Source organism: Ochotona curzoniae, unplaced genomic scaffold (genome assembly GCF_017591425.1).
Source record: "Ochotona curzoniae isolate NIBS_2020 unplaced genomic scaffold, NIBS_Ocur_1.0 scaffold_4506, whole genome shotgun sequence".
NCBI classification, from domain to species: Eukaryota; Metazoa; Chordata; class Mammalia; order Lagomorpha; family Ochotonidae; genus Ochotona; species Ochotona curzoniae.
The window spans coordinates 3,847,329-3,873,222 of record NW_024467119.1 but is presented as its reverse complement, the minus strand read 5'-3'; the positions used below and the strand labels follow the sequence as shown (position 1 = coordinate 3,873,222).

The 25,894-nt window shown below is 52.7% G+C and overlaps 1 protein-coding gene across 4 annotated transcripts in view; it reads right to left on the bottom strand.

Moving 5' to 3' along the window:
* MCPH1 (microcephalin 1) overlaps nt 1-25,894 on the bottom strand; it is a 170,629-nt gene that overhangs the window by 2,290 nt on the left and 142,445 nt on the right. For all 4 annotated transcript variants that reach the window (XM_040966777.1, XM_040966776.1, XM_040966778.1 and 1 more), the window contains one exon: nt 6,543-6,780. In XM_040966777.1, the coding sequence (XP_040822711.1) occupies nt 6,543-6,780 (238 nt within the window). The remainder of the gene's footprint in view (nt 1-6,542; nt 6,781-25,894) is intronic.

The following is a 25,894-nucleotide window of genomic DNA, read 5'->3' as shown; positions in this document are numbered from 1 at the left end:
AAGGCTTTGGGCCATCCTCGATGGCTTTCCAGGCCACAAGCAGGGAGCTGGATGGAAAGCAGGGCTGTCAGGATTAGAACCGGTGCCCATATGGGATCCTGGTGCGTGCAAGGTGAGGACATAACCACTATGCTAAAGCACCGGGCCCAAGTTTTTAAACTTCTCAAAAAGAAAATTTGACATGTTTATTTTAGTGTTTCTGCAAAAGGGAAAATGCACAAGGCAGTTGTGAAAAAGAGGAATGACGAGAGGGGATGTGACATCCAGATACTAAAGCAGCATGGCCCACACTGTAACGCAACAGTCTCAGCAATAAAATGGCATGTTACTAGCACAGGGCAGACGGGTCAGTGGGAGAGAAGATCCAGAACACAGCTGTGCAGATAGTGGGATTAAGATGAGTCGGGGTGGCGTTTTCAGTTGGTGGGAAACGGCTGAGCTTATTAAAACGGCCCTCTCGGATCATACAGTAAGTAAACTAAAAACGAACTGAAGCACCCAGAGTTAAAACAAAACAAAACAAAACCAAAGGGAAAACCCACCATAAGCAGGAGGCTTAGGAGACCGTGAATCTCGGGTCGGGAGCCAGATTCCTGACCAAACCAGTAAATGTAGATTCTGTGTAGGTTTCTGATTTTATTAAAAACCAATAACCAAAAAAAAACTTAAAAGTTCCGCCGTGCTGAAGACACTGTGACCAAAATTAAAGACACAGACGGAATCTTATGACGTCTATAACAAGACAATCTGCGCCATTCAAGCACTGCTGTCAAACAATGTGAAACAAAAACAATAATTAACAAAAAAACAGTGTAAAAATGGGCAAGAAATAGAGACAAGTACATGAAATATCAACCCCAGGACAGCCACGTCGGAGAGTGGTTTAGTCTTGAGGGAATGCCAGACTCAACCAGGAGATCCTTCTAAACACATCAGATGGAGCGTGGCTGGTGCCCGGCCTGGCAAACGCTGGGAAACAGGAATCCACACCCCGGGGCGGGAGGTGCTGAGCCAGGCAGCCCCCCGCAGACACAGCCCCGGGCACCGACATTCCTCCCCTGCCAGGCTCCTACCCGGAACCAGTCATAAGCCTGTGACTGGGCCACAATTATAGCTCAAACAACCGAATCTAATTTGTTCCAATTAGAACAGACACAACATTTAAAATATATGGGCCAGTTGAACTAACCCAAATGTTCAAATATAGGGGATGCATAAATTTATTACAATACTTTAACAGCTAAGAAGAATAAAACGTGTGAGATAAATAAATAAAAACTGGAAAAATACATGACCTGCCTCTCACAAGCAAACAAATCTCCTAAACCATTCCTATGTTCATGTGTTTGTTTCTATGAAACTATGATCTTTTCACGGCTGCTTTAGGAAAGGGCACAACGAGAAGGCAGCATGTGACACAGTCGGCACGCACCGCTTCTGACGTCAGCATCCAGTAGGACCAGCGCTGGACGCTCTGCTGGTCCGCCCCTGCTAACGCGCCCGGGAAAGCTGCGGGGGATGGTGCAAGTGCCTGGGCCCTTGGCGCTTACACGGATGAGGCTCCTGCCTGTTGGACTCAGCCCAGCCCAGCCCTGGCCACCGAAGCCCCCTGGGGAGTAACGCACTGGATGGGAGATCTCTCTCAGTCTGCCTTTCAAATAAACACATTTTAAAAGGGAAAGCCAGCTGGGGTCTCCATGCACTTCTCAGCTGTTTGAAGTTGGACTGCATTTGGTTCGTCATGTGTCTGGTTCGTCAGGCGCCAAGCACAGCGCAGTTTCAGGGGAGACAGACTCTGGGAATCCAGCAGGGAGCATATTCACAAGCTGGCTCTGAGGCCAGCAGTGACTGTGGAAGAGCAGGCTCACGTCTGGATGCTGAGCCTGCTGGGTGGCTCCCAGGGCCGCTCCCTTGCCCAGGCCAGCAGCTGGCACAGCCTGGTGGAGGTGGTAAGGACTTCTGATACACAGAAAACCCAGAAGAAAAAACTTACGTCTGTGAATGCTGGGTGGCTGATTTTGAGAGGAGACACAGAATGAACAGAGTGACCCTGAGAGACCTCCTGTGGGTCTGGAGGCCCTGGACCCCCAGGGTTCTGGAGGCCCTGGACCCCTGTGGCTCTGGAGGCCCTGGACCCCCTGTGGCTCTGGAGGCCCTGGACCCCCTCCCTGTGGCTCTGGAGGTCCTGGGAAGAGATACAGCGGTGGTGGTGCCTAGCTTTGCCTCCACAAGTGAAAAAAAAAAATCCTAATGGCTTAAAAAAGAAACCTCTTCTGGTCTAACTCTTGTGACTTTATTATAACCTCAAAAAAAAAAAAAAAAGCACATAAAATAGCACGAACAAATCAAAGCCACTAAAAAGTAATCAAACCAGGAAGAATACTGAGGTGTGGCAGCTAAAGTCGCCCCTAGCGCGAGCATCTAGTGGGAGCTAATCCAACATGCCTGGATCCCAGGACCCACGGGGGACCTGGATGAAGTTCCTGGATCCTGGCCTCTATCTGACCCAGCCCTGGCCACTGTGGCCATCTGAGCAGTGCACCCATGGCTGGAAGGCCTCTTTTTCTCTCTGCCTCTGCCTTTCCCTCCCCCACCACTAATTCCTTTACTGAATATATATACATATATATATATATATATACATATATAACTGAATATATATATATATTTTTAAAAGGCAAATCAACATAAAAAAATGCCACACAACGATAACATTTTCATCTTACAGTGAATTACAAATCTAAAAGTGATCATCACAGGATGATTTGATGACTTCTAACAAACTGTTCTGTCCAAGCAGTCTTGAAGAGCTTGCTTCCCACAACAGCCCCAGCCCCTTGGAATTCACTCAATTTACACATTTCAAGTAATGCCTTTCATTCCTTCCCTAAGTGACTGCTTGCCTTTTAACTGATGCTCTTAGAACGGCTCGAGATGCTGCTGTATTTAACCTCACAGTGTTTCGGAGCATTCTGCAGACTGGCTGTCAAAATGTCCATGTCCCGTACCCAGGGGGCTGCGGTCAGCTCCCGCCTCTGCTCCTGACCCCGGAGAAGGCAGTGCTGATGGCTCTGGTGGCCGGGTCCCTCCAGCCATGTGGGATTGAACTTCTGCCTTCAGGACCTCCCCAGGTGTACCTCTGACAGGTGTCTGGGGAGTAAAACAGCAGACCTGAACAGGGAGCATGCTTTTCTCTCTCCACCAAATGTAAAAAGAAAATGTTTGAGAAGTGTTTGTTTCCAAGGATTAGTAGGACAAAGGCACCCACAACCACTGTGCCACCGTGTCCTGGCTCATTGCACTCCCCAGTGACCCTTGAAGATGCCTGCTGAAGACAGGTGCCACCACGTAGCATGCACAGGCTGGGGGATCTTAACTCTGTGGTCCTGAGAGAACGGGGCATCCACTTCAGGCCCAAGAAGAGACCAGTACCAGAGGCTGGGGAGACAGGAGGTGGTCTGGCCCCACGTTTGATGGCATGTGCGCGTGTAAAATAAAAACCCCCACATTTGCACACAGTTGGGCTACTGGATTGCAATTTCATTCAAGAAAAGCAAAATATGAACTAATATTCAAAACATCTATGGTGCTATGCCCAAGGTCCGGCTGGGGGTGGGGGGAGGAGGTGCCCAGGAGTTGGGGGATTTCAATGAAGGAGGGCTGCTGTCACACACAATACCCCGATGTTGCCCTGAGACACGGCTTTTCCACCCTGACGATCAAACTGGGACACGGGCACAGCAGAGAAGAGAAGCCCAGTGGAGGCGGCAGGTCCAGCCCTGAAACTCACACTGCCAACAGAACGGGCAGGCGGCTGTTCTGAGTATGATGGTGACCGTGGTAGGAACAGGGAGCCACCAGTGGTCACCTCGCCTTGACGTGGCAGGATAAGTGTGGCTGGGCACCTGGGCCTCTCTGCCTGGCACATGGTCCCCAAGTCAGGGAGCACTGGAGTGGACAGTGACTATGGAAGCCAGACCCGGGCACAGATCTCTGAGCTGAACCAAAACCTGCTGTACAAGCAGCATCATTCTGAAACACACAGGGGTTGCTTTGTGAAAGGGCAAAGCCAGAACGTCAGGCCCGGCACAGTAGCCTAGCAGCTAAAGTCCTCGCCTTGCATGCACCGCAATCCCATGGCGGTGGGCACCTGTTCTAATCCCGGCGGCCCTAGTTTCCATCCAGCTCCCTGCTTGTGGCCTGGGAGAGCAGTCAAGGACAGCCCAAAGCCTTGGGACCCTGCACCCGCGTGGGAGACCTGGAAGAAGCTCCTGGCTTCGGACAGGCTCAGCTCTGGCTGTTGTGGCCGCCTGGGGAGTGAATCAGCAGACAGAAGATCTTCTCTGTCTCTCCTCTTCTCTGTATATCTGTCTTTCCAATTAAAAAAAAAAAAAAAAACTTAAAAAAAAAAAACCCAGAAAGAAAAAAAGCCAACCCAGAATGCCTATTTCAGAATATGAGGTGTTGCCAAGGTTACATCCTTGGCATCTGAGGTCTGAGCAGGAGTGAGCAGTCTTTTGGCTTTTACATGGCAGCTAAGATTGGTTTGCCTTGATTTTTTTAAATAAGTTTCCAGGCAAAAGATAAATTACCCTGTGCCACACAGTTTAAAAACAAAAAAAGGCCTCCTGATTGCCATACTTTAAAAGCACATCCAAGAAAGTGCACCAATCACGTAGAGAATTTCATGCAGCCTACGTGGGTCTGCGTGGGTCTGCGTGGGTCTGCGTGGCTGCAGCTTGGACAAACATGATACGCACTCGTCTGGTAAGTGGAAATGCGCAGCAGGGCTGGGAAGCAGCAGAGGTGTGGGACGGAGAGATGAGGGGAGCACGGGGCAAGAGAGGGAGGCAGGGAGAGCCGGGGCAGGCAGCGAAGCATGGAGAAAAATCTCCCTGAGGAAGCCACGCGTGGCTCTGGGCATGAGGTGCTGAGCCTGGGCTGGACTACCTGGAACGAGCTGTCCCCCAGCTGTGTCTGCTCAGCCTGACCGCTGTACCTCACCAGTGGGCTCTCTCTGGAGACAAGGTCCTGCAGGGGATAAGCGAGGTGGCCCGAGGTCCCCAGAGGTCCTGACCAGTGTGCTGGGGCTCCCTGTGCGAACAGGAGATCAGGGACCGGTGCTGGGCACACTGGGCTGTGCTGGCATCCCATATGCGCGCTGGTGCCAGTCTTCTGACCCAGCTCCCTGGCAACATACCAGGGAAACAGTGGAAGAAGGCCACGTGCTTGGGGCCCTGCCACCCAGAGGGGACACCCTGATGGAGCTGCAGCCTCCAGATACTGGCTTGGGCCAGGCCACTCTGGCCATGTGAGGAGTAAACCAGCAAGTGGAAGTAGTTTATCCCTCTCTCTGTTACTCTGTCCTTCAAATAAATAAATAAGTCTGTGTTTTAAAAGGACAGCAGCCTAGGGCCCAGGATGAGATGGCAGGCCCATGCACGCACAGGGATAAAACCATGTGAGGGCACAGCAAGAAGGCAGTGACTGGCAGCCCTGGAGAAAGGCCTTGGGAGGAACCCATACTGCTGTCCCCCGACCATGGACTTCCAACTTATGGAACTGAGGAAATGCCATGTGCCACAGCACAGCCTGTGGCATGCTGCTGCAGAGGCTGGAGCAGACGAGGGTGATTGCCAAGCCCAGGTCTGTCCCTAGAGAGGCCCCTGTCCAGGGCCAAAACTCCGGTACAAGCCCTGCGGTGCCCTCTCGGCTGCATGCCCACATCCCGACCATGCCTGCTCCACCACTCATTTCTCCTGGCAGCCACAAGGCAGCTCCTGAGCCAGCACAGCAATCATGGCAGGCTTCCTGGAGCCAGCGCAGCAATCATGGCAGGCAGTTCCTGGAGCCAGCACAGCAATCATGGCAGGCTTCCTGGAGCCAGTGCAGCAATCATGGCAGGCAGCTCCTGGACCAGCACAGCAATCATGGCAGGCAGCTCCTGGACCAGCACAGCAATCATGGCAGGCAGCTCCTGGACCAGCACAGCAATCATGGCAGGCAGCTCCTGGACCAGCACAGCAATCATGGCAGGCAGCTCCTGGAGCCAGCACAGTAATCATGGCAGGCAGCTCCTGGAGCCAGCACAGCAATCATGGCAGGCAGCTCCTGAGCCAGTCTCTCTGGGGGCATGGGGACAGGTGTAGCTCCGGCACGCCCACCACAAGTGCTCCCCAGCGACCATTACTGCCATCTCTAAGCCTTCATTATCACTGGAGCCTGAGAGGAGTGTGACAGGGACCCTGAATGGGAACAATGCAGGTGGGCAGGCAGGGTGGCTCCGAGCACAGCGTGGCTGGGCCTGCAGTGCGGGCAAGGTGGGAAATGCCAGGCGCCTGCTAAGATGCCCCCGCCGCGTGGAGCTGTCCTCTAGCCGTCGAGGAAAATGGGATCGCTCTCCAGTCTTCCTTTCATGCCCCCTGGCTGTGCGGCTGAGGCCCCAGAACAGAGACCCTGAGGTAAACACGAAGCACCCACCAGCATCTGCTGGCACCATCCTCTCTCCCACAGACCCATCCACTCCCACACCGCATTCCTACCTAAGACCCATTTCTCGGATAGGTACTTGACTGTTTCTTTCTTCTTCCCGCTGTAAGGCCCAATGCAGACGCTGGCCTGGCCAGGAGCTCGGCTGACCTGACCGCCACACAGGTGCACCAGTTCACACAGCTTGGCCCAGGGAGGGCTGCTGGCTGGCGAGATGAACATCGGAGGCTGATCAGCAAAGAGGGTTCCCCGGTACTGTCCCAGGGCCAGGTGACGCTCGCGACGGCAGACCTGGAGTGGGAGAAAGAGGGACAGGGTGAGGCACAGAGCTCAGTCCTTGCTCAGCCTGGGTGAGCTGTACACAGCTCATGTCACCCTGCTTGGGACAACAGCAGCCTACACGTAAGGAGTTTGAATTCTGAGTTCCTGGGAAGATGGTACAACACTGGAATAAAACTGAGATTTCCTTAAGTGGCCATCAGTACAATTCCAAGCAGATAACTTAATAGACAAAGATATCCATAGACCTTTGAATTCCCGCACATCATAAAACCAAGAGTTGAGAGTGACTGATGGTTGAACAAAGCGAGAATAATGTTACGTATACCTCGTCAACCCCCAGGGCAAAGGGCAACCGGGGGCGTTTCGGAGACAGAAGCCAGCATGTCAAAGGCTGCTGGCATCTGCCCAGCGTCAACAAGCCCTGGAGCCCCAAAGCAGTGGTGGCAACGGGACCAAACAATGCCATGCTTCCAACCCGGTGTTCCGCACGGGCAGAGCAAAGATTCCCACAGCCGGGGACACGACGGGATAGGCCTGGAATGGGAGTGGTGACAGGAGCAGGCTTCAAACTGTGCTCCTGCCCACTCGGGGCACTGCGTCTCTCCAAGGAACAGCAAGGCCTGTCACTCTAAGTACACGCACAGTTTACCAAGTACTGATTCACAGGGCACCCGCCTTAGAGGGGACCTCACGATTATCTGTCACTTGCACTTTGAGTATTTTCACTTCCATAAAATCTGAGCTCAGTGCCTCAGAAACATTAGTGGCTTTGAGGGGTCTGGGGACTTGCAGGAGTGCATGTGGGGAGACAGCAGGGACCAGATCCTGGGGTGGCCGATGAGTTCCCCATCTGAGCCGCTCACAGAATTGCACAGTGACTTGTGCCCCTCCGGTCTTAAAAAAACCAGTGAGGGGAAAGCTGCTCCAATGCCAGTGCCATGGATGCAGTACACTTTTCTTCCACCAGGGGCTTTTATCCTTTATCCCGGAGCTGAGCACTGGATAGCTTACACCGACTCTAGCGCCAATGATTCCACCTGTGTGCTAACTGTATCTATTCCTGGTGGAAAGATGATTAATTTTATCTTGCAAATAAAAGCACTGAGCTGAAGCGTGCCAAGTGCTTTGCTTTGGCTGAATGGTGAGGCAAGTTGCAGCAAACCCCTCTGGGCCAGGGTTTCCTGGATGAAATCAAGAAAGGCAATCCTTTCTGCCAGAGTGGCATATGACTGCCTATTTCAAAGTGTGGATTATAACAGTGATTGACAATGGAAGCAACACACAGGTCTATAAAATCCTGCAACTTCCTGTGCAGATATGGTGGTGTTACTCCAGTCCCTCCTGTGTGTAGTGTATGCATACACAAATGTGTATGAACATGTATGTATAAATACTAGTGTGTAAGAATGTATTTGCACACGTGCATATATTTATGCGTGTGTGTTTGTGTGTGTGTGCACACATGGTGGACAGGAACTTAGAGGCTGTGTCTAGACAATTAGTTCTGAGGCCACAGCCTTATTACCCAGTTCTCTGTCACCCTACCTGGGCCACTGTTGAACAATGATGCCTACTCAATGGCTCCTCTGTGTAAACCAATCTCTCCATGTAGCTCTTGTTTCTCATATTGCCTTGGCCACCTAACCCTTACATGATTTCTCCCTCCAGTTGTATGCTTAGTTCTGTAATGAGTCTCATGTCTTCCTGTGTCCTTCTGTCCCTAGGGGCTGAAGGATGCAGGACCAGGTCAGCATGGGCTGTGGGGGAGGACGTGTTGAGATCTCAGCTCTGCCGCTTAGGAAACGCATGGCCCTGCTGAGCCCTCAGCTCTGTAAGTGTATATTAAAAAACGCAATGTTACATATACCCAGCAAAAATGCTGGGAGTTAGAATGAAAACATATGCAAGCACTATGCCTGACTGCTAGGAAGAAGCTAAATTAATGGCGGCAACTACCTTGGTGCAGACGCCTTCTGCTGGTGTGGCTGCGTGCCAGAGTCCCACGCATCAGGAGGACCAGGAGGGCAGCACAAGTTAGCATGGAGGTCAACAGCTGTAGACCGCACAGGTATTAATATCTAGTATTAGTTGCCAAACTAGCTACTTTCTGTGAAAAATCCAATATTAGTTGCCACCAAAGTCCTGTAAGGCCAAAACTCTCATTATACTCATTTTATAGCTGATAAAACCCAAGGTTGGACTAATCTGACCAAGATGCCAACTGGGGGTGCTGTGGGACAGGTGTTCGGCACGGGTGTGTCTCTCAGCACCCTCTGAATTTGAAGGTCCAGCACACTGACCAGCATCAGTTCCTCGATCGTAACTATCTGAGGATACTCACTTCTAGGACCAACCTCCGCTTTCTGCTTGGTTTTTTAAGGATTGATTTATTGTTATTACTAAGGCAGAGAATTATAGAGAGAAGAAGAGACAGATATTGTATCCGCTGATTCATTCCCTAAATTAAAGGTCATGGCTGGTGATGGGCCGTACTTCAATGCTTTCTCAGGACCATTAGCAGGGGGTTGGACCAGAATTGAAACAGCTGGGACACGAGGCAGCACCCATATGGGATCCCAATACGGCAGGCAGGGCTTCGCACGATATACCACAATGCTGACCCCCATTTTTGTTTTTCAAATAGGCCTGAGTCCACTGAATTTCCATCTGACTTGAAGCTGGTTCTCCTTTGCTGATTTGGGATCTGAACTTGTGCAGTCCATAAATATGATGTCCTGGCTCTTCCCCATCTCCCAGCTGCGTTATCTTGCACTACACACCCTGGGTACCTTCCTGTCTCCGATATGGACAACTGCCTGGTGCTTCTGCAGTGTCTTCTCGTCTTGGTGTTCGTGGACGCCAGGCACATGACTAACACTGCCATATACCTGAGTGCTCCCTGCACCGCTGGGTCCTAACTGGAGCAGGGATGAGGAATTCTTTTTGTCGGCCAAGGCCATTTGGACATCTATAACACCATTTGTATTTTACACAAAGTCATCAACTTAAAATACCAATCTGCTGCAGATCATTGAATTTTGAGCCCCATCTGTGTTGCCTCAGCAGGGCCAGACTCAGTGATTTCACAAGTCTCACATACGGCAGGTGGGATGCTCCCTGCCTCTGCTCTGGTAGGAGGGCCACACAGCTACCTGGCTCTTTGCTGTGCAGCAGGTAAAGACCAATCAAGACACAGAGCCCATGTTCGGGGAGAATTAGGGTACCTTTGTGGGGCTTCAGAGCTATCTGTAGAGCTGAAGACTTCTCACACAATGCCCAGATTAGCTCATGGAAGACAAGGTAGACTCCAGATCACAGGCTCCCCTCATTCCCCCACCAGCCCATCTTCACGGCGTGCCCTGGGCTCTGAGCTCCAAGTGCCCCATCCCAGCTCTTCTTAAGGAGCAGACCAGGAGGAGCCCAGTGGCGCCTCAGCTGCACACATCTGCATCTGTTTAGGAGAACTGGAAGCACAGAACATTTCACAGGCTGACAATGGGAGATGAGGACATGTCAGAGCAGAAGACTCGCAAAACCCGTAAAGGAGTGCAGACGATTAAAAACCTCATGGCTCTTGGCAGCAAGCTCTCGGGTGAAAGCATGTGTTGTCAGGCATGGGAGTATGGTTTATGTAATCAGCCTGTTTTAATGCCATGGCATTTTAGAATTTTCCAGAAATAGAAAGAAATCCCAAAGAACTTCTCTGGGGAAGAGGGGCAGGCATGATGGGGTGAGGGCAGCGAGGGTATGAAGGTAACTGGGGCTGCTGGTGGGCACCTGTCCTGCAGGCGTTGGGTAGCACGACCTCGATAAGGGAAACCTGCAGAACGAAGTCGCTGACGCGGTCCAAGCAGACGAAAGGGAAGGGTTTATGTTCCTGAGACGCTGTCTTTAAGGAGAAGCTCTCGTGGCTTAGCCTGTCCTGGGTTACCTGTGAGCGAGCGCTCGCCTCCCAGGGTCAGAGCATCACGAAGCAGGGGCCAAAGGCATTCTCCCTCCTTCCGCTCAGTGCCCCCCAGACGGCCAACGCGGGATCAGTGAGTGCCAAACATGGTTTTTTTTTTTTTTTTCCTTAAACGTCCTTTGAGTTTTTAAAAGGCTACATAAGTGATGGGAACATAATCGTCCTGGGAATCCACAAATAACTTTTTAAAAAGTCATAAATCTGGATTTCATGCCTCATAGTTTTCAACAACTGCCAGAAGTATGTCAAAACTCCAAAGCAGGGTGCTCTGTCTCCGCAGCGCTCTGCAGGCTGATGGCGCTGGGTCTTCTCCAGCCCCGCTGGTGACAACAGGGACCGCCCTGTGCGCTTGCCTCGGAACCCCCGATGACTGGTTTAGCTCTCATTTAAAAAACAAACAAAACCATGATAAACTGCAAGGAAATGAGCCCTTTTACATGTTGATGTGACTTATGTACGTGTAGGAATGGTTGGTTGACCTTTTATCAACTGCTTGGTGGCAACAAGTTTGCAAACCTTACAAAAACGCCATGTAGGTACAGCTGCAATGGTGTAACTGCAAGTTCTAAGAGGAATTCTGGCTGTACCCCAATAACCCTAGGGTGTTCTGCAAGCTTCAGGGGAGGTCTCACTTTAGAAGCAAGATAGGAGCCCCCTAAAATCTGCTGAGGCCTGGCACAGCCATGTTCGAGCTCTCCAGCTCAACCGACTGGGCTGTATTGGCAGAAAAAGCAGTTTAACATGGGGCTCGCCAACACCAGCTCCATGACAGCCACCTGGGCCCCCAGCCCAGAAGGACTTACAGAGAGGAAGTGGCTGGGCTTGCAGGAGGTCAGAAAAATCTTTCCGTGCAAGACAAAGGAAAAGACTGGAAGCAGAGAGGTGCAGAAGAGACAGCTTGTGCTGTGACTCTGGGGTCCCCTGTAACCGCACACCTCCCTGAGGACAGAGAGGGAGAACAATGGCCCACGGCCCCCAGACCCTTCCAGATGGTGGAGGCGGCCGTCACGCACCTCTTACTGCCCAGTAAGGCCTGGTTGACGTGAGCTTCGCTATCCCCACAAGCTTCTGGGGTGACCGGGTGTTCTTTGTTCACACACATCCCAGACCTCGCTACGATCATGGCAAAAGTCAGAGTCATCAGGCAAAAGCATACATATGCGTTTAATGTAGATTTTAGGCAACATGGAAGCTTTCAGAAGAAAAGCAAGGATCCAACGAAACAGGCAAATTTGGGTATTTTTGTTTACACCTGGTGAAGAAGTAGGAAGAGTCACGTGATTGCACAACTGGGATACGACCGAACAGCACTGCCGGTCCCACCCTTCTTCGTGCCTTTATGTTCTCCGAGATGAGGAAGGCCTTTTCCACTGGGCAGGGGGAGAACTCCTCAGGGCTCCTTGAATGGGGGCCCTCTCGGGGAAGGTGAGGTGGCCAGCCTGCTCCTGTGGCTTTTTCAAGTGCCCAGAGTCCCCTCTGCGACAGCCAATCCTCCCTTTCTTCCGGCTGCCACAGTGCAGAGGGTGGCTCACTGTGGCGGGGATGCAAGGGGCGCCCCACAGCCCTGTCCTCAACGGGCAGTCTGGGTTTCAGCTGCAGAGTCGGGGCAGTCTTCTCTCCAGTCCTCATGGATCTTCTAACAGAAAATAGCCAAACGATTTATGTAGTTCAGGGTTTTTTGTTTGTTTGTTTTGTTTCGCTCTTTTTAATACTTTTTTGAGCAATGGAAAGATAGTTCCTCTTTGCTGGTTCACACCCTATATGCCCACAGTCGAAGGCAGGAGCCAAGAATTCCAGCCAGGTGCCCCACGCACGTGGCAGGGCCGTCATCGACTGCCTCCCAGGAGTGTTAGGAAGAAGCTGGATCCGAAGCGGAGGGGCCTGAGCTGGTGCACACGTGGCATTTGCGCATCCCCAGGGGTATCTTACTCACTCAGCCACACGCCTGGCCCTAACTCAGGTTTTTAAAAGAAGCTGCTATTCAAAGCCATGTTGCTGGCTCAAGATTTAAAAAATGTGACTTGTGAATTTTCCAGTGAGAATTGGATGAATTGCATTTAAGAGTTGCACATGTTTGCTTGTTTCGTTCTATGCGTAAGTCAATAGAATTGATCACTTCAAGCTTTTCCTCAAGCCAAGAAGGCTTGTCAGAGCAGTCAGAATCTTCCCCTTGTCCCGCTCTTACCGACGCACTGCTGCTTCCAGGAGCTTCCAAACTGAGTGAAGGCTGAAAAACTTCCTCACAAGTTTTTCACTAAGATAAAATATACCAATTTGTATTTTTAAAATTTTCTCTTAAAAATTCTTTTCGGGGCTGGCACAGTGGCAAGAGGCTATTTCTCCACAGTGGGGCCAGGATCCCATGTGGGCAGCAGCTCATTTTCTAGCTGCTCCATTTGCCATCTAGTTCCGTATTCATGGCATGGGACAGTAGCAGAGGACGGCCCAGGCCTTGGGCCCCTATGCTGTGGGGACGACCTGGAGGAAGCTCCTGGCTCCTGGCTTCGTATCAGGTCAGTTCCAGCTATTACAGCCATTTGATGAGTGGACCAGTGGACCCACTCAGAACCCTGGGTTATTACTCCATAAGATAAATTAGGAACATATCGTTTTGTCTGGTTTAAAAAGAAGTGAACGGCCCTCAGAAAACGTCACAGAAAAATGAAATCAAAAGGTAAATTAATTTCAATGCGAAATCTTAAAATCCTTTCAATTTCCATGCAGTGCCTTTTCTGTGAACTTCTTGAACACTCCGTGTATGCTGTCCAGTTCCAGCACTTCCTTCCTGTTGAACCTTTGGTCAGAAACGCAAGGCCATTCTGTCGTCCTCCTGCTGATGGCCTTTCCGGGGCGCTGGGGGAGGGGTGTGGGCAGAGATGAATAAAAGGCAGCGAGTCTGCTCACGGGGGGGGGGGGGGGGCCCTCGTACGCCCAGCCCACGGGAGCGAGCCCACGGGAGCGAGCCCTCGTACGCCCAGCTCACGGGAAGTGAGCCCTTGTACGCTCAGCCCACGGTGTGGGGCCAGGCTGGGTAGGACCAAGGGGAGCCAGCCAGCTCCCAGGAAGGACAGTCCTGTGGCATGTCAGCCTCTTGGCGTGGCGGGTACCAAACGTGCCCAAGACATACGGGGTCCAGGGAGCACAGGCTACACATCACAGGCCTGGGTGCCCGGGGGGCAGCATGACGAGGAGGGACTCCTATCTCGGGATGTGGGCACCCCACCCTAGTTTGCCTACACACTCTGGTCCTCAACCGTCCACCCACAAAGGGGATGGACCTGCTGTTTTCTTTTCCTTCTGCTTGAGTACTCTGGGTTTGGTGGCTCCCTCTTACCTGTTGTCTCACCCCTTTGTACTAACTGTAAAACCCAGCACTGCGCTCAGCTTGGTCAGTCCCAGAATCCTTGCCCACCCTTCTACTGGCTCCATGTGCCACTGTCCTTCAACCCAACAAATAGTCCAGGGGGATACTGGGGTCTGTTGGCCTTTTTGTTTCAGTGCCTAAGTAGAGCACCAAAGCCTAAGACAGAGATGTGGTGGGCAGGTCTGCTTTTCACCTCTTTCTACCGGGAGTGCTTGTTCCCGGGGAAGGCCAAGTGGAGCAGCACTGTGACCCTAGGGAGCAACTTTCCTGGGAGCTCAAGCTCGCAAGAGGGACCCAGCCTGCCAGAGCCCAAGGCTGGGCTCTCGTGGCTGCTGCCCACTCAGCACCAGGTGCTACGACCTGCTGACCCCCGACTCCCAGTATAGAGTGGAATACTTATGTAAAAACTACATAAAAGAGAGCAAATAGTGAAATACTGATGTGTAACCCCATGAATGTCACTGATATTTTCACCAAATTACTTTAAAAAACTGACATGCACATCAAGAACCATTAAAAAAGCACATCTGGGTCTGGTACAGTAGCCTAGCAGCCCAAGTCCTCGCCTTGCACGTGCTACATTGCATATGGGTGTTGGGTCATGTCCCAGGGGCCTCGCTTCCCATCCAGCTCCCTGCCTGTGGCCTGGGAATGACAATGGAAGGAGACTCGAGTCCTGGGGACGCTCAGCTGCTCCATTTCCCATCCAGCTCCCTGCCTGTGGCCTGGGAAAGCAGTGGACGATGGCCCAAAGCCCTGGGATCCTGCATGGGAGACCTGGAAGCTCCTGGCTTCAGATTGGAGCTCAGCTGTGGCCCTTGTGACTGCCTGGGGAGTGAAGCAGTGGACAGAAGATCCCTCTCTCTGTCTACTTCTGTCTGTAATTCTGACTTCCCAATAATAAATAAATCGTTTTAAAAATCACTTTTACTGAGTTTGATTTATAAGCAATAAAACGTGCCCATTTTGAATACACTGTGGCATTTTAAGCTAAGCCTCTGCCTGTGGTGACAGCACCCCATATGTGTGTTAGTTCACGTTCTAGCTGCTCCACTTCCAATCCAGCTCTCTGTCTGTGGCCTGGGAATGGCAATGGAAGGAGACCCGAGTCCTGGGGCCGCTCAGGAGGCACCCCATTCTGGACTGGCTCCACTCTGGCCACGGCGGCGCTCCGACGAGTGAACTATAAAAAACAAGACCCTATATTTCGGTTTCTCCCTCTCCCTGTAACTCAGCATTTCAAAGAAAAACAAATCTTTAAAATATATAAATGCAAAAAGGTTGATGATTTTGACAAGCTGAAGTAGTAACAGCTCAAAAAAAATGCAGAATCTCTCTGCTTTTCCAAGAAATTCAATCCTATTCCTTTGTGTGCGCTTCCACACGACCCCTCGGGGAAGGCAAAACACAACCAGTCCTGAAAGCCACCCAGCCGGGCGTCCGGGCTGGGACCCGCCGAGCTGGGCGCCCAGGCTGTGGCCCGCCGAGCTGGGCGCCCCGGCTGGGACCCGCCGAGCTGGGCGCCCAGGCTGTGGCCCGCCGAGCTGGGCGCCCCGGCTGGGACCTGCCGAGCTGGGCGCCCTGGCTGGGACCCGCTGAGCTGGGTGTCCTGCCGGGACCCGCAGGATCCTCCTCCAGACCCTACTCACTCTTCTGAGAAGAACAGACAGCGCTACCACCACCGGTCACCTTCAAACGCTAGCAGTGGACAGGGTCACGTCCAGGGGCAAGAACTCAATCCGCCTTTGCTGCACCTGCCCGAGCCACTGCCGCTCCTCCCAGGGCGTGTACTCCCAGGAGCCTGGAGGCACGAGCCAGGGAGGGCACGGAACCAGGCATGCCAGTGCGCAAGCTGGGCATCCTAACAGGTATATCAACTACAAGACTAAAACACCTGCTCCTCTTGCAAAAAGAAAAAGAACAAAGGAGTATGGATTACTCCTCAGGAAACCGGGAGAGCAGGCTGGAGATGGATGCGTGGGGAAGAGCGGCAGTATGGATGGAAGCGCTCTCAGAGGTCAGGGGCCCTGGGATCCAGTAGCCTCACAAACACATAAATATAATTTAATTTATTTTTTCCTATCATAAGTCCATGCTTGCCAAGTCATATTTAGTTTATTGCATCTCTTAAAATAGTCAAAATGGAATAACATCTGAAAATACAAAGCAATTATGCTTTAGAGAGTGGCGAGAGGTCAGAGTTTAAAACAGTGAAACATGGGGAGTTGGGCCAAGAGGTGACTCAGACGGAAGGAGATAAGATCTGTCTGCAAATACCTGGAGGTGGTAAACAACAAGGAACAAACGCCAGGCCACAGCAGGGGCTGGCCAGGAAACCATCGGCAGGCAGGAGTCCCACGCGTGCGCACAGCCTCCCCCATGGCACTGCAGCCCTTCCTCCCTTGAAGAGCTGGGTCCTGAGGATGGCTGTGCTGCTGGGCCCCTCCCTTCAGGAGCCTGAGTTCTGCTGCCACCTGCCTTCCCTCCTCACAGAAGACCTGCCACATCTACCTTCCCTGGCACAGTGCCTGCTGGAACCTTGGGCTCTGGGTCTAGACACGCATGCCTGGCCTCTAACCACACACAGGCAGGCTTGAGATGCACACAGATGCAGTGGGCTACAGAGAGGAAACACACAGGCCCAGCTTTCATGGCACTGTATCTCCTCCCCACCCCAAGAAACACTGGCAGACCAATGAAGCTGTGGTACCTTAATTATCCTAGTCCTAGGCATTCATTCTGATGAACTAAAGATGCTGATGATGAAGTCATGAAATGGACCTCTCTGGGAGGTCTGGAAGTAGTCCCCAGGAACGCTTGTCCTTTGGATAAGTAGGAAAACGTGTGTGTGTGTACACACGTGCTGAGTTGTTTGTGTGGAGTGCACATGTTGTGTGCTGAGTGTGTGAGGGAGGCCAGCAGCAGCAGGGACACCTGCTGGGAAGACAGGCAGGGAAGTCGGACACGGCTGGCTTCACAGTGAGGTTGGGAACTGCACTGGAGCCAGCAGAGTGGAACTGCTGCCATCGGAGGGCAGGATGAAACTGGCCAGGGCCTGCTGCTCCTGGGGCTCTGGTCCCCATGTGCTCCCCTGGCTGGCTGGGCACGGCCAACTCAGCATTCCCAGCCCAGCTGCTGTTTCACCAGGGCCCTCAGCAGTTGAGGATACAACCGGAGGCTGCCGCCCATCTTGGATTTGCTTTGTGACTCTGTCTTTCAGAGGTGCAGATGTCCTCTCAGACCCAGTCCCTTCCTGTCATGGGGACACTGCTCTGCTCACTGTCATTCAGTCACAACACTGACATGGTGCCCCGGCTTCCTCCAGGGCAGATGGGCCAGTGAGCTGCCCACCCCATCCCAGACTTCCCAGCTCTCCAGGGCACGGTGGGCTGCCCTGTGTCAGCCAGCCTGATTCAGAAGTGGGTCCCCCAGGGGCAGGCGACGGAAGACTGGCTGGAAGCAGCACCTGGTCCAAAGGAGACACGGGCAGCAAGAGCCAATGCGCCTCCGCCCGGAGCACGGGGGTTCTGGGGCCAGGCTGGGGTCCCACAGAAAGCCAGTGCACCTCCGCCCGGAGCGCAGGGGTTCTGGGGCCAGGCCGGGGTCCCACAGAAAGCAGACATGGGCCGGGTCCTGCCTGGGCTGCCTCCACGTGAGTCTGAGGCACCATCTGACTAGCTTGTTGGCCGACCAGCACCTGTTCAAACCTCTGACCTCTTTCTTGTCTGCACAGGCTGCATTCTGGATGAAACGTTCAGAGAACAGGAATCTCCAACAGGATTGCTGTGCTAAGCACAACTCCATGACGCTTCTGCCAGTCTTCAATGCCAAGAATCAAAGCGTGAGCTATCCACTGTTGTGGCAGTGTACTTGATCGACCTCCCAACAGCAGGCAGAGTGTAAGAAGGTAAGCCACAACCCTTCTTTTCATCTGCAAAACCACCCCCCGAGGGGCTCGTGGTCCCCGGAGGGGCTCGTGATCCACCAAGGGGGCTCATGGTCCACCAAGAGGGCTCATGGTCCCCCGAGGGGCTCGTGATCCACTGAGGGGGCTCATGGTCCACCGAGGGGGCTCATGGTCCCCCAGGGGCTCGTGATCCACTGAGGGGGCTCATGGTCCCCCAGGGGCTCATGGTCCACCGAGGGGGCTCATGGTCCATCGAGGGGATCATGGTCCACCGAGGGGATCATGGTCCACCGAGGGGGCTCGTGATCCACTGAGGGGGCTCATGGTCCACCGAGGGGTTTCACTCTTCTAGTTCCCACGTGGGGAATTGCAGAACAGCGTCTACTTACTGAAGAAGAGAATTGCTGCGTGTTCTATGTGCCCGACCTGAAGGGCAGCTAATACATGTTGCCAAACGCACAATCTCTGTGTTTCTCTGCAGTTTCCTACCCTACCTGACTCCCACTACTTCCCCCAAACAAAACACAGATAAGTCAGCCGAGGGGAAAACTCCCAGGCGCCCCGTTTCCAACAACAGATGACTCAACGCGCACCTGAGAATTTGTTGTGCCTGTGTGTACTAAGCTTCTGAACTTCCTGTTTCAATAAAATACCAAACAAGCTGTGTTTCCTTTACAAATAGGCTGTTACATCAAGCCCTGTTCCTATCATCTCGGGTTTTTGTCTGCCTTCCAACATTTTCTTTGGCAAATGTAGAAACATTCTAATTAAAGTGGGGAGGAAAACACGCATCATTCATCACGCTAACAATAATGCACAAAGGCACATCCTCGCTTTCCTTCTCTCACTGACTCTGCCCTGCTTTACGCAGCGGGGGCCTGGCGTCACGCACCCCCGACACATTCCTATGCAGTGGCCTGCACAGAGCCTGAGTCACTTGCAGAAAAATTCCAAATGTATCAATGATTCCTGTCACAAGCGCCACATTCTTGGAGAAATATCCTTCCGGTCCTTTCAGGTAATCACGTGACCGCGCGAGCTCTGAGATCAGAGCGGCTTCCGAAGCGCAGGCACGGGGCCGCCGTGGGGCGGATTCTCCCTTTCTGAGTGGTTTACACGTTGCTTTTTCCTGCCCTGCGTGGGGCCAGCTCCCTGGAAGTCACAAGGACCTGTTCCCTTGCGCACCCTGTCAAGGAAGGAATGTGTGCATACGTGTGTGCGCGCACACGCGTGCAGGGCAGGACTGAGCTTGTGAGAACAAATGCTTGGAAAGTCACTTTCTGAATGAGGAAGGCTCCCTGGTTCAGGTCATGGCTCTTCCAGCCCCTGATGGACCAGCCCAGCACAGCTGCCCATCTCACCAGCCGTGGCAGGGTGATGACCAACAGGGCGGCAAAATGAGAAGCGCAGGGCCACCGGGCACGTTTGCTTCAGCAGAGGATGTCATAGGAGAGGGAGCCGCATGGGGAGACAGCAACTGCCCTGTCCTCCGCGGCCCAGCACGCACAGAGCTCCTGGCTTCTCTCGGTGTGGCCGAGGCCCCGGCTGTGCTCCATCTCAGGCACCCACACTGCTACTGCTTCGGCTCCTGCATTCCCCGCACTGACTGCGACTGGGGGATTCTGGAGTGTTCACTCTGAGGACCCTCCCGAGCCCGACTCCTCAAGCCCAGCAAAAGTGCGGGCCAAGTCTCGGTGACTTACTGTCACTGTCCAACTTGGTGTCCCATACCTTCCCCTTCACCTGTGCACAGGGACCCTCTCCTCCCTTAGGGGAGGACGAGATGCAGTTCTACATAGGTGAGAGCTAAGGTTGACCGGCAGAGCACACAGCCTGCAAATGTGGCTGTTGAGTCAGCAGGCGCGACTGGCACTGGCTCTGTGACACGTGCTTGGGGCACAGAGATGAAAACACAGCAGTGGCTTTGCTTCTGGGGAGCTCGCATCCCTGCGAGGCACAGGTGATGAAGGAGAAGCGCTTCTACACTGTGGGGTGCTTCCTACGGGTGTTCTAGGATGGCAGAGAGGAAGGTAGCTCGGGCTCGATGAAGGACAACATTCTTAGGTGGCAGGAGTTCAGCAATAACCCAGCAGAGCTAAGGCTGAGAAATGTAGGGTTCTCATGAGGTTAGTCAACAGAAGGGGACCACTCATCCCTGCTCCCCTTCCAGCACAGACACAGCCTGTTGGTCCTCCTGAGCACCGTAGCCACAGCCCCTTAAGTGGGCCTGGAACTCCTAGCTGGGCTGAGCTGTGTGAATGCTTAGCTGAGACCCCAGAACTGTCAGTCCTTCTTTATCTCTGCCCTATCAGTGGTACTTGGCACTGGTACATAACCCCATCCTCCAAGGACTCAGGCCACCAGTCAAGGAGCGACACTGGCGCACAAGTCTCAGCTTAGCAAGTACTCCCCAAGACTGTCAAGGCCTACCCTTGACAGAAACAAAAAACTCTGCATCTCATTGCTTCCTCCCAGGCTGCCTCCATCCTGATGGAGAGGATGGCAAAGATGAGCACCCAGGCCCCTGCTCAGCAGGAGCACCCAGGCCCCCTGCTCAGGAGCACCCAGGCCCCCTGCTCAGCAGGAGCACCCAGGCCCCGTGCTCAGGAGGAGCACCATTACATCTGCTCACTGTACAACCAGCTTGTGTTGAGTGACCATCACTACCATCACCAAGGTTCAGACAAGTTCCCCACAGTGATGCAGTCATATCCAATGAGTAGAGAGGGCCGTGTCCGACCTCTGACTTGGGCCATGGACCCCTGACTGCTGCACCTGACTGCTCCTTCTCCACCTTGAAGCCATATCTATACAATTGTTAGATCCCCTGCTGATGCCACAAACTTGCAGAACTGCCTGGCTGCTAGGTCTCACGATGTCATCTAAAGGAGATTCCTCACTGAGACCCAGCACGGTGGCTCAGTGGCTCAATCCTTACTTAGGGCTGGCATCCCATGTGGGCACCAGCTCATGTCCTGGCTGTTGCACTTCCTGCCCAGCTCCCTGCTTGTGGCCTGGGAAAACAGCAGAGGATGTTAATATGTATAATTCCTTCTCTGGCTTTCATAGGCTCCATTTTGTAAACTGAAAATCATCACAACTACCATTTTAAGGATGTCAAGAGCCTTCACTGGTGTCTCCCTCACTATTCTAGAATTTTCTGGAATTTTCCTGGTCTGTGCTTCCCTTGCCTCTTCCCTACATGGCAGCAACAGGGGCACAGATGCCCCTGTTCAGACTTGTGTCTCCACATCTCAGAGCAGGGCTGCACTGCCTGTATCTGGGCCACCTCCCCTTGCTGGGGCCACTTCTGCTCCACGCAGCTGCCCGTTGGTGATTTCACTGCCTCACACTCTCCCCCTGGAGGGAGAGGTCTTCTTCAGAGGTCATCACACTGTCCACCTGAGAGAGTTCCCACTCCTGGTCCATCGGGTAGGGTTGTGCCTTTGGTTTCTGCCACACTATTCCTGCTTGCCCACTCAGGATCCTTCCCCCTCAGGTGGGACACGCAGGATCCCTACTTCTTTTGCCCTCTGACATAGCCCCAGGTCTGGATGGTGCCTCCTGAGATGTGGGTGCCCAGCAAGGGCTTTGCAAACCACGAATTGCTTCTGTTTCACAGACCAGGGACTAAGGCTTAGAGGATAAAGTAATTTGTCTGAAGCCACTAGGCTAGTGACATACCCCGCCTTGAGTTGCCTGTTCCTGACGACTATACTCATGTTGCCGTAAGATCTAGAAAAGTTCTGTAAGTGAGATGGGATAGACATTGAAAGTCATCCAGAAAGGCTTCCATCATAAGGGACAGGTCAAGGCCACAGAGAGGCCGGGAGGAGCCAGTGAGCCGCTGACCCTGACCCTCGGGGCCTGCTCTGCTGACTACAGGATGCTCACAGTGGGAGCTTGTCAGTATTTACAGCTTTCCTTGCCTGTCAGCCAAAAGATGAGAGTGCTGGGTTCGAGGCTAATCCCAGTGTCTCCTACAGTGCCCTGCATGGGTACAGGGTAGGTGCTGGTAGAGCTGCTGCCAGAGAAGAGTCGCTGGCAAGGCTGGGACCAGGGCTCTCTGCAGGTACCTGGCCTGAGGACAGCTACATGCTGGACACCATGGGTAACACAGAGAACGAGGCCCCATTCCTTTGCTCTTCCAAAATGGACTCAACTGGATCCCTGACCGTTCACTGATGCCCTAGAGGCTTCTATGGAGTGTTTGAGTGGCATGACCTGGCCACAGGGATGGAAGCCCTCTCTACCCCACCACACTGGCATCTCTGACCATGCTTCTCATGGTCACGTGGCACCACACTCATCCAGTGCTATGAGCTGGCTTACAGGCACTTGGTTAGATGCTGGAGTGAACTGTCTCATGACATGGAATCTTGTACTGCAGCTTTCCAGGGTCTTGCTGGAGAGCTATACCTGCTACAGCCAGCCTCTGGGGAGCAGCGAGTTGAAGCTGCAAAGCAGCAGCCAGCCTGGCTGGAGAAGCCGTGGAGGGAGGAGGTCCCCGGGAGGTAAGGGGTGGTGGGAAAGCCACCTGTGCCTTTTGTCACCACAGATGTGCTCCCCTGAGGACTGGACAGAGCTGAGCCAGCTGGGCACTTCCTCCTGAAGACAAAAGAGGACAGCAAGGGGGCAAGGGAGAGGCCGCCTGCTCTGCCACTCTGGTGTGGCAGTCACAGCCTCACCTCTACACACTGGGGGCATTCTCTGCCCACAGGGACCTCCTGTAGCCAAGCATGGACCCAAAGCCCCCAGTAACCAACAGTCTCTGGGTAGGACAGCTTCAAAGCAATAAAACAACAGCTGAAAGCAAGGGCCCAAATCCCTGTTAAACAAACGCAGCCTAAGCACTAGTCTGAATATGATTTAAGAAGGGCAGATGAGGCTGGCGCTGAGGTGCAGTATGCCAAGCCTCAAGTCCCAGCGGCTCCAATTTTGATCCAGTTCCTTGCTAATGGCCTGAGAAGGCAGCAGAGGAGGGTCCAGGTTCTTGGGTTCCTGTACGCATGTGCGAGACATGAAGAAGCTTCTGGCTCCTGGCTCCATTGTGGCCATTTGGAAAGTGAACCAGCAGATGGAAGATCTCTGCTTCTCTGTCTTTCCAAGAAAAACAAATACATCTTTTTTAAAAAGAGAGAGAAGACAAATGAACTCATGCCGGAAAGCAAATCCCAATAGGATTTACAACAAATGTATAGGGGAGTGCAGTGTAATCTGGAAGCGGATAGCAGCTGGAGCTGTAGCAGTGTAAGCTGGAAGCGGATAGCAGCTGGAGCTGTAGCAGTGTAAGCTGGAAGCGGATAGCAGCTGGAGCTGTAGCAGTGTAAGCTGGAAGCGGATAGCAGCTGGAGCTGTAGCAGTGTAAGCTGGAAGCGGATAGCAGCTGGAGCGTGCCTTTGAGGGCCAGTGGGGCGGGGCCAGAGATCCTGACGTCACCAGAGGTCTCGGCTGCTTGCAGCTCTGGGATGCTGCAGGCAGTCCAAAGTGGCATTACCACGAGGTTTCTCTGAATGACTTCAGATGCACACAGAGCTCTGAATTGCCACTCTTCCCAGGTGCTACTCATCAGCCAGGAGCTGCCCGATGTGCTGCCACTGGGTACTCACTCACTGTAACCCCAAAGCATGAGAGATACAGGGGAACTGAGGCTCTAAAAACCCCAGCCATCCTCCAGGAAGGGGTGGTCTGCTCTTCCTCCCCTGACATCTAGCTCATGCGCAGTGTCTTCCGTCCCAGTGCATTCCCCTTGCTTTGTGATGCGTCACATAAAACTCACAGGAGGGGCAAGGCCGATCCTTCACTTGCTAGCACCAGCATCCCGTATGGGTGCTGGTTCACGTCCCAACTGCTCCACTTCCGATCTAGGGCTTTGCTTACAGCCTGGAAAAGGAGCGGGGGTAGCAAGTCCTTGGGCCCTTGCACCCACATGAGAGTCTTGGAAGAAGTTCCTGGCTCCTGGCTTAGGACTGGCCAGTTCTGGCCATTGCAGCCTTTGGGGAGTGAACCAGTGAATGGAAGACCGGTCTCTATCTCTGTCTCTCCTCTGTAAAAATCTTTAAAATAAACAAGAAGCAAAGCAAACAAACAAAAACCAAAACCCTTTATAGAAAACTGTGACCACAAATTCAGGACCAGTATTATCTGTATAAATTCTGTAATATTTTGCTTGTAAAACGCAAACAGGAAGGGATTGAAAACAGAAGGAAGTACAGACGAAGGTTCTGTGTAGAGCGCATGGGAATTCCACGGAGTTTGTGCGCTGTGCTCGCAGCTCTTCATGAACTGCATGCATGAAGGAAGCGAGTTATCAGGGATGGTGCCCTGCCACAGCACCCCGGTTTTCCTCATGGAATTTTCCCCCTACTTCTGCTCCAAACACTTGCCCAGCATTTTATTTGGAAAATTTTAAAGTACACAGCAAGGATGAAAGAATTTTACTGTGAACAAGATAGATCCAGGACCCAGACAAGTGCTTAGAATCACTTTCAACTCTCCCCCCTTTAAAATTCTTAATAAATGTAGAGTTTGTTGTGATCAAAATGGGCAATTGTGTGGATTTTAGATGGAGCTGCCCTGGTAGAATCTCAATATCCTTCTAGTTAAATGAAAATACTGAAGCTGTGGTGCTGGCCCGACGCCCACCTTCCGCCTGCAGCAAGAAGTGGCAGCACTCTCTCCCAGGGAACGTGTGCTGGCACACAGAAGCCATCTACAGCCCCTGCTGCACCCCAGGACTAAGCACGCCGGGCAGGCACGGGCAGGAGGCCCCTGCAGCCCTCAGGGCATGCCAGCAGGACAAAGGGCTCTGAATCCCACCAACACAGAGACTTCCATGGGAAAATTCCCATTAGTTCTGCCCCAGCAGTGGAGGAATCCCTGGGCCTGGTTTATCTCTCAGCATCTGATAATCTGCAAACACCATGTGAGGTCAAGACCCTCAAAAACAATAGCCCTCCAGTCCAGCTATGATGTAACCGAAAGAGAGCAAGTGTGGCCAGTATAGGAAGCAGACAGGTGGCCAGTGTGCGTGACCTTAACTCCTCACTGCGGAGAGAGGTGGTCAGTGCGGTACAAAGAGGCAGAGGCCACCATGAAGAGAGCTGGAAAACGTGGCCCGTGGGAATGAACTCAGAAACTCTCAATGGCTCTTTCAGGTTTATCTTCCATACTCTATTGCTATTATTATTATTCTGCATATTTTGCCTTAAGTTTCCTGGTCGTGTCATAAGCATGTGTAACCAAAAGCTAGGCCATGAATAAGCCTGACGGTGGAGCTTGGGTGGGAGTTTACAGCAGCGAGGGGTTTCCTCAGCCCACGGCCACTGCAAGATGTATCAGTGACCGGGTTCGGGTGGGCCCGAGGCTCAACCTGGGGCCTGCTCCAAAGCCAGTTTTTGTTGTCCAATATATCGGGTTGCCAATGTGTGTTACTGAGACACTGTCACAGCCACAGCTTGACGAGAAAGAAGAGCAAAATATGCAGAATAATAATAGCACATCTAGAGCAGTGGCACTGTCTAGGAACCTGTACTCATCCCACTGCCAGGCCAGCTCTCTTGCTCACTCCTATTTCTCTGTACTTAAAAGAGTCTCTAACACAATACAATCCACTGAAAAATTAATTTTTCTCGTTTGCACCATTTTCCCCTCATTCTTTGAAAACACAGCACTGTGCTCACTCCTTCACGCGCTGCTGTCACAAGGACGTGTCTGATGCACCAAGTCTCACGAGGAGGGCAACACTAGGGGGCAACGTGGCACGATGACTTCTGCGGGGTAAGATGCACCTTTTCATGCTAGTCTTTTAGATCTTCAAGGAAAACACTTCTTTCATGAAGAGGCTTCTCTTTTGAATTATTCTCTTATCAGGAAGCAGAGAACTGTC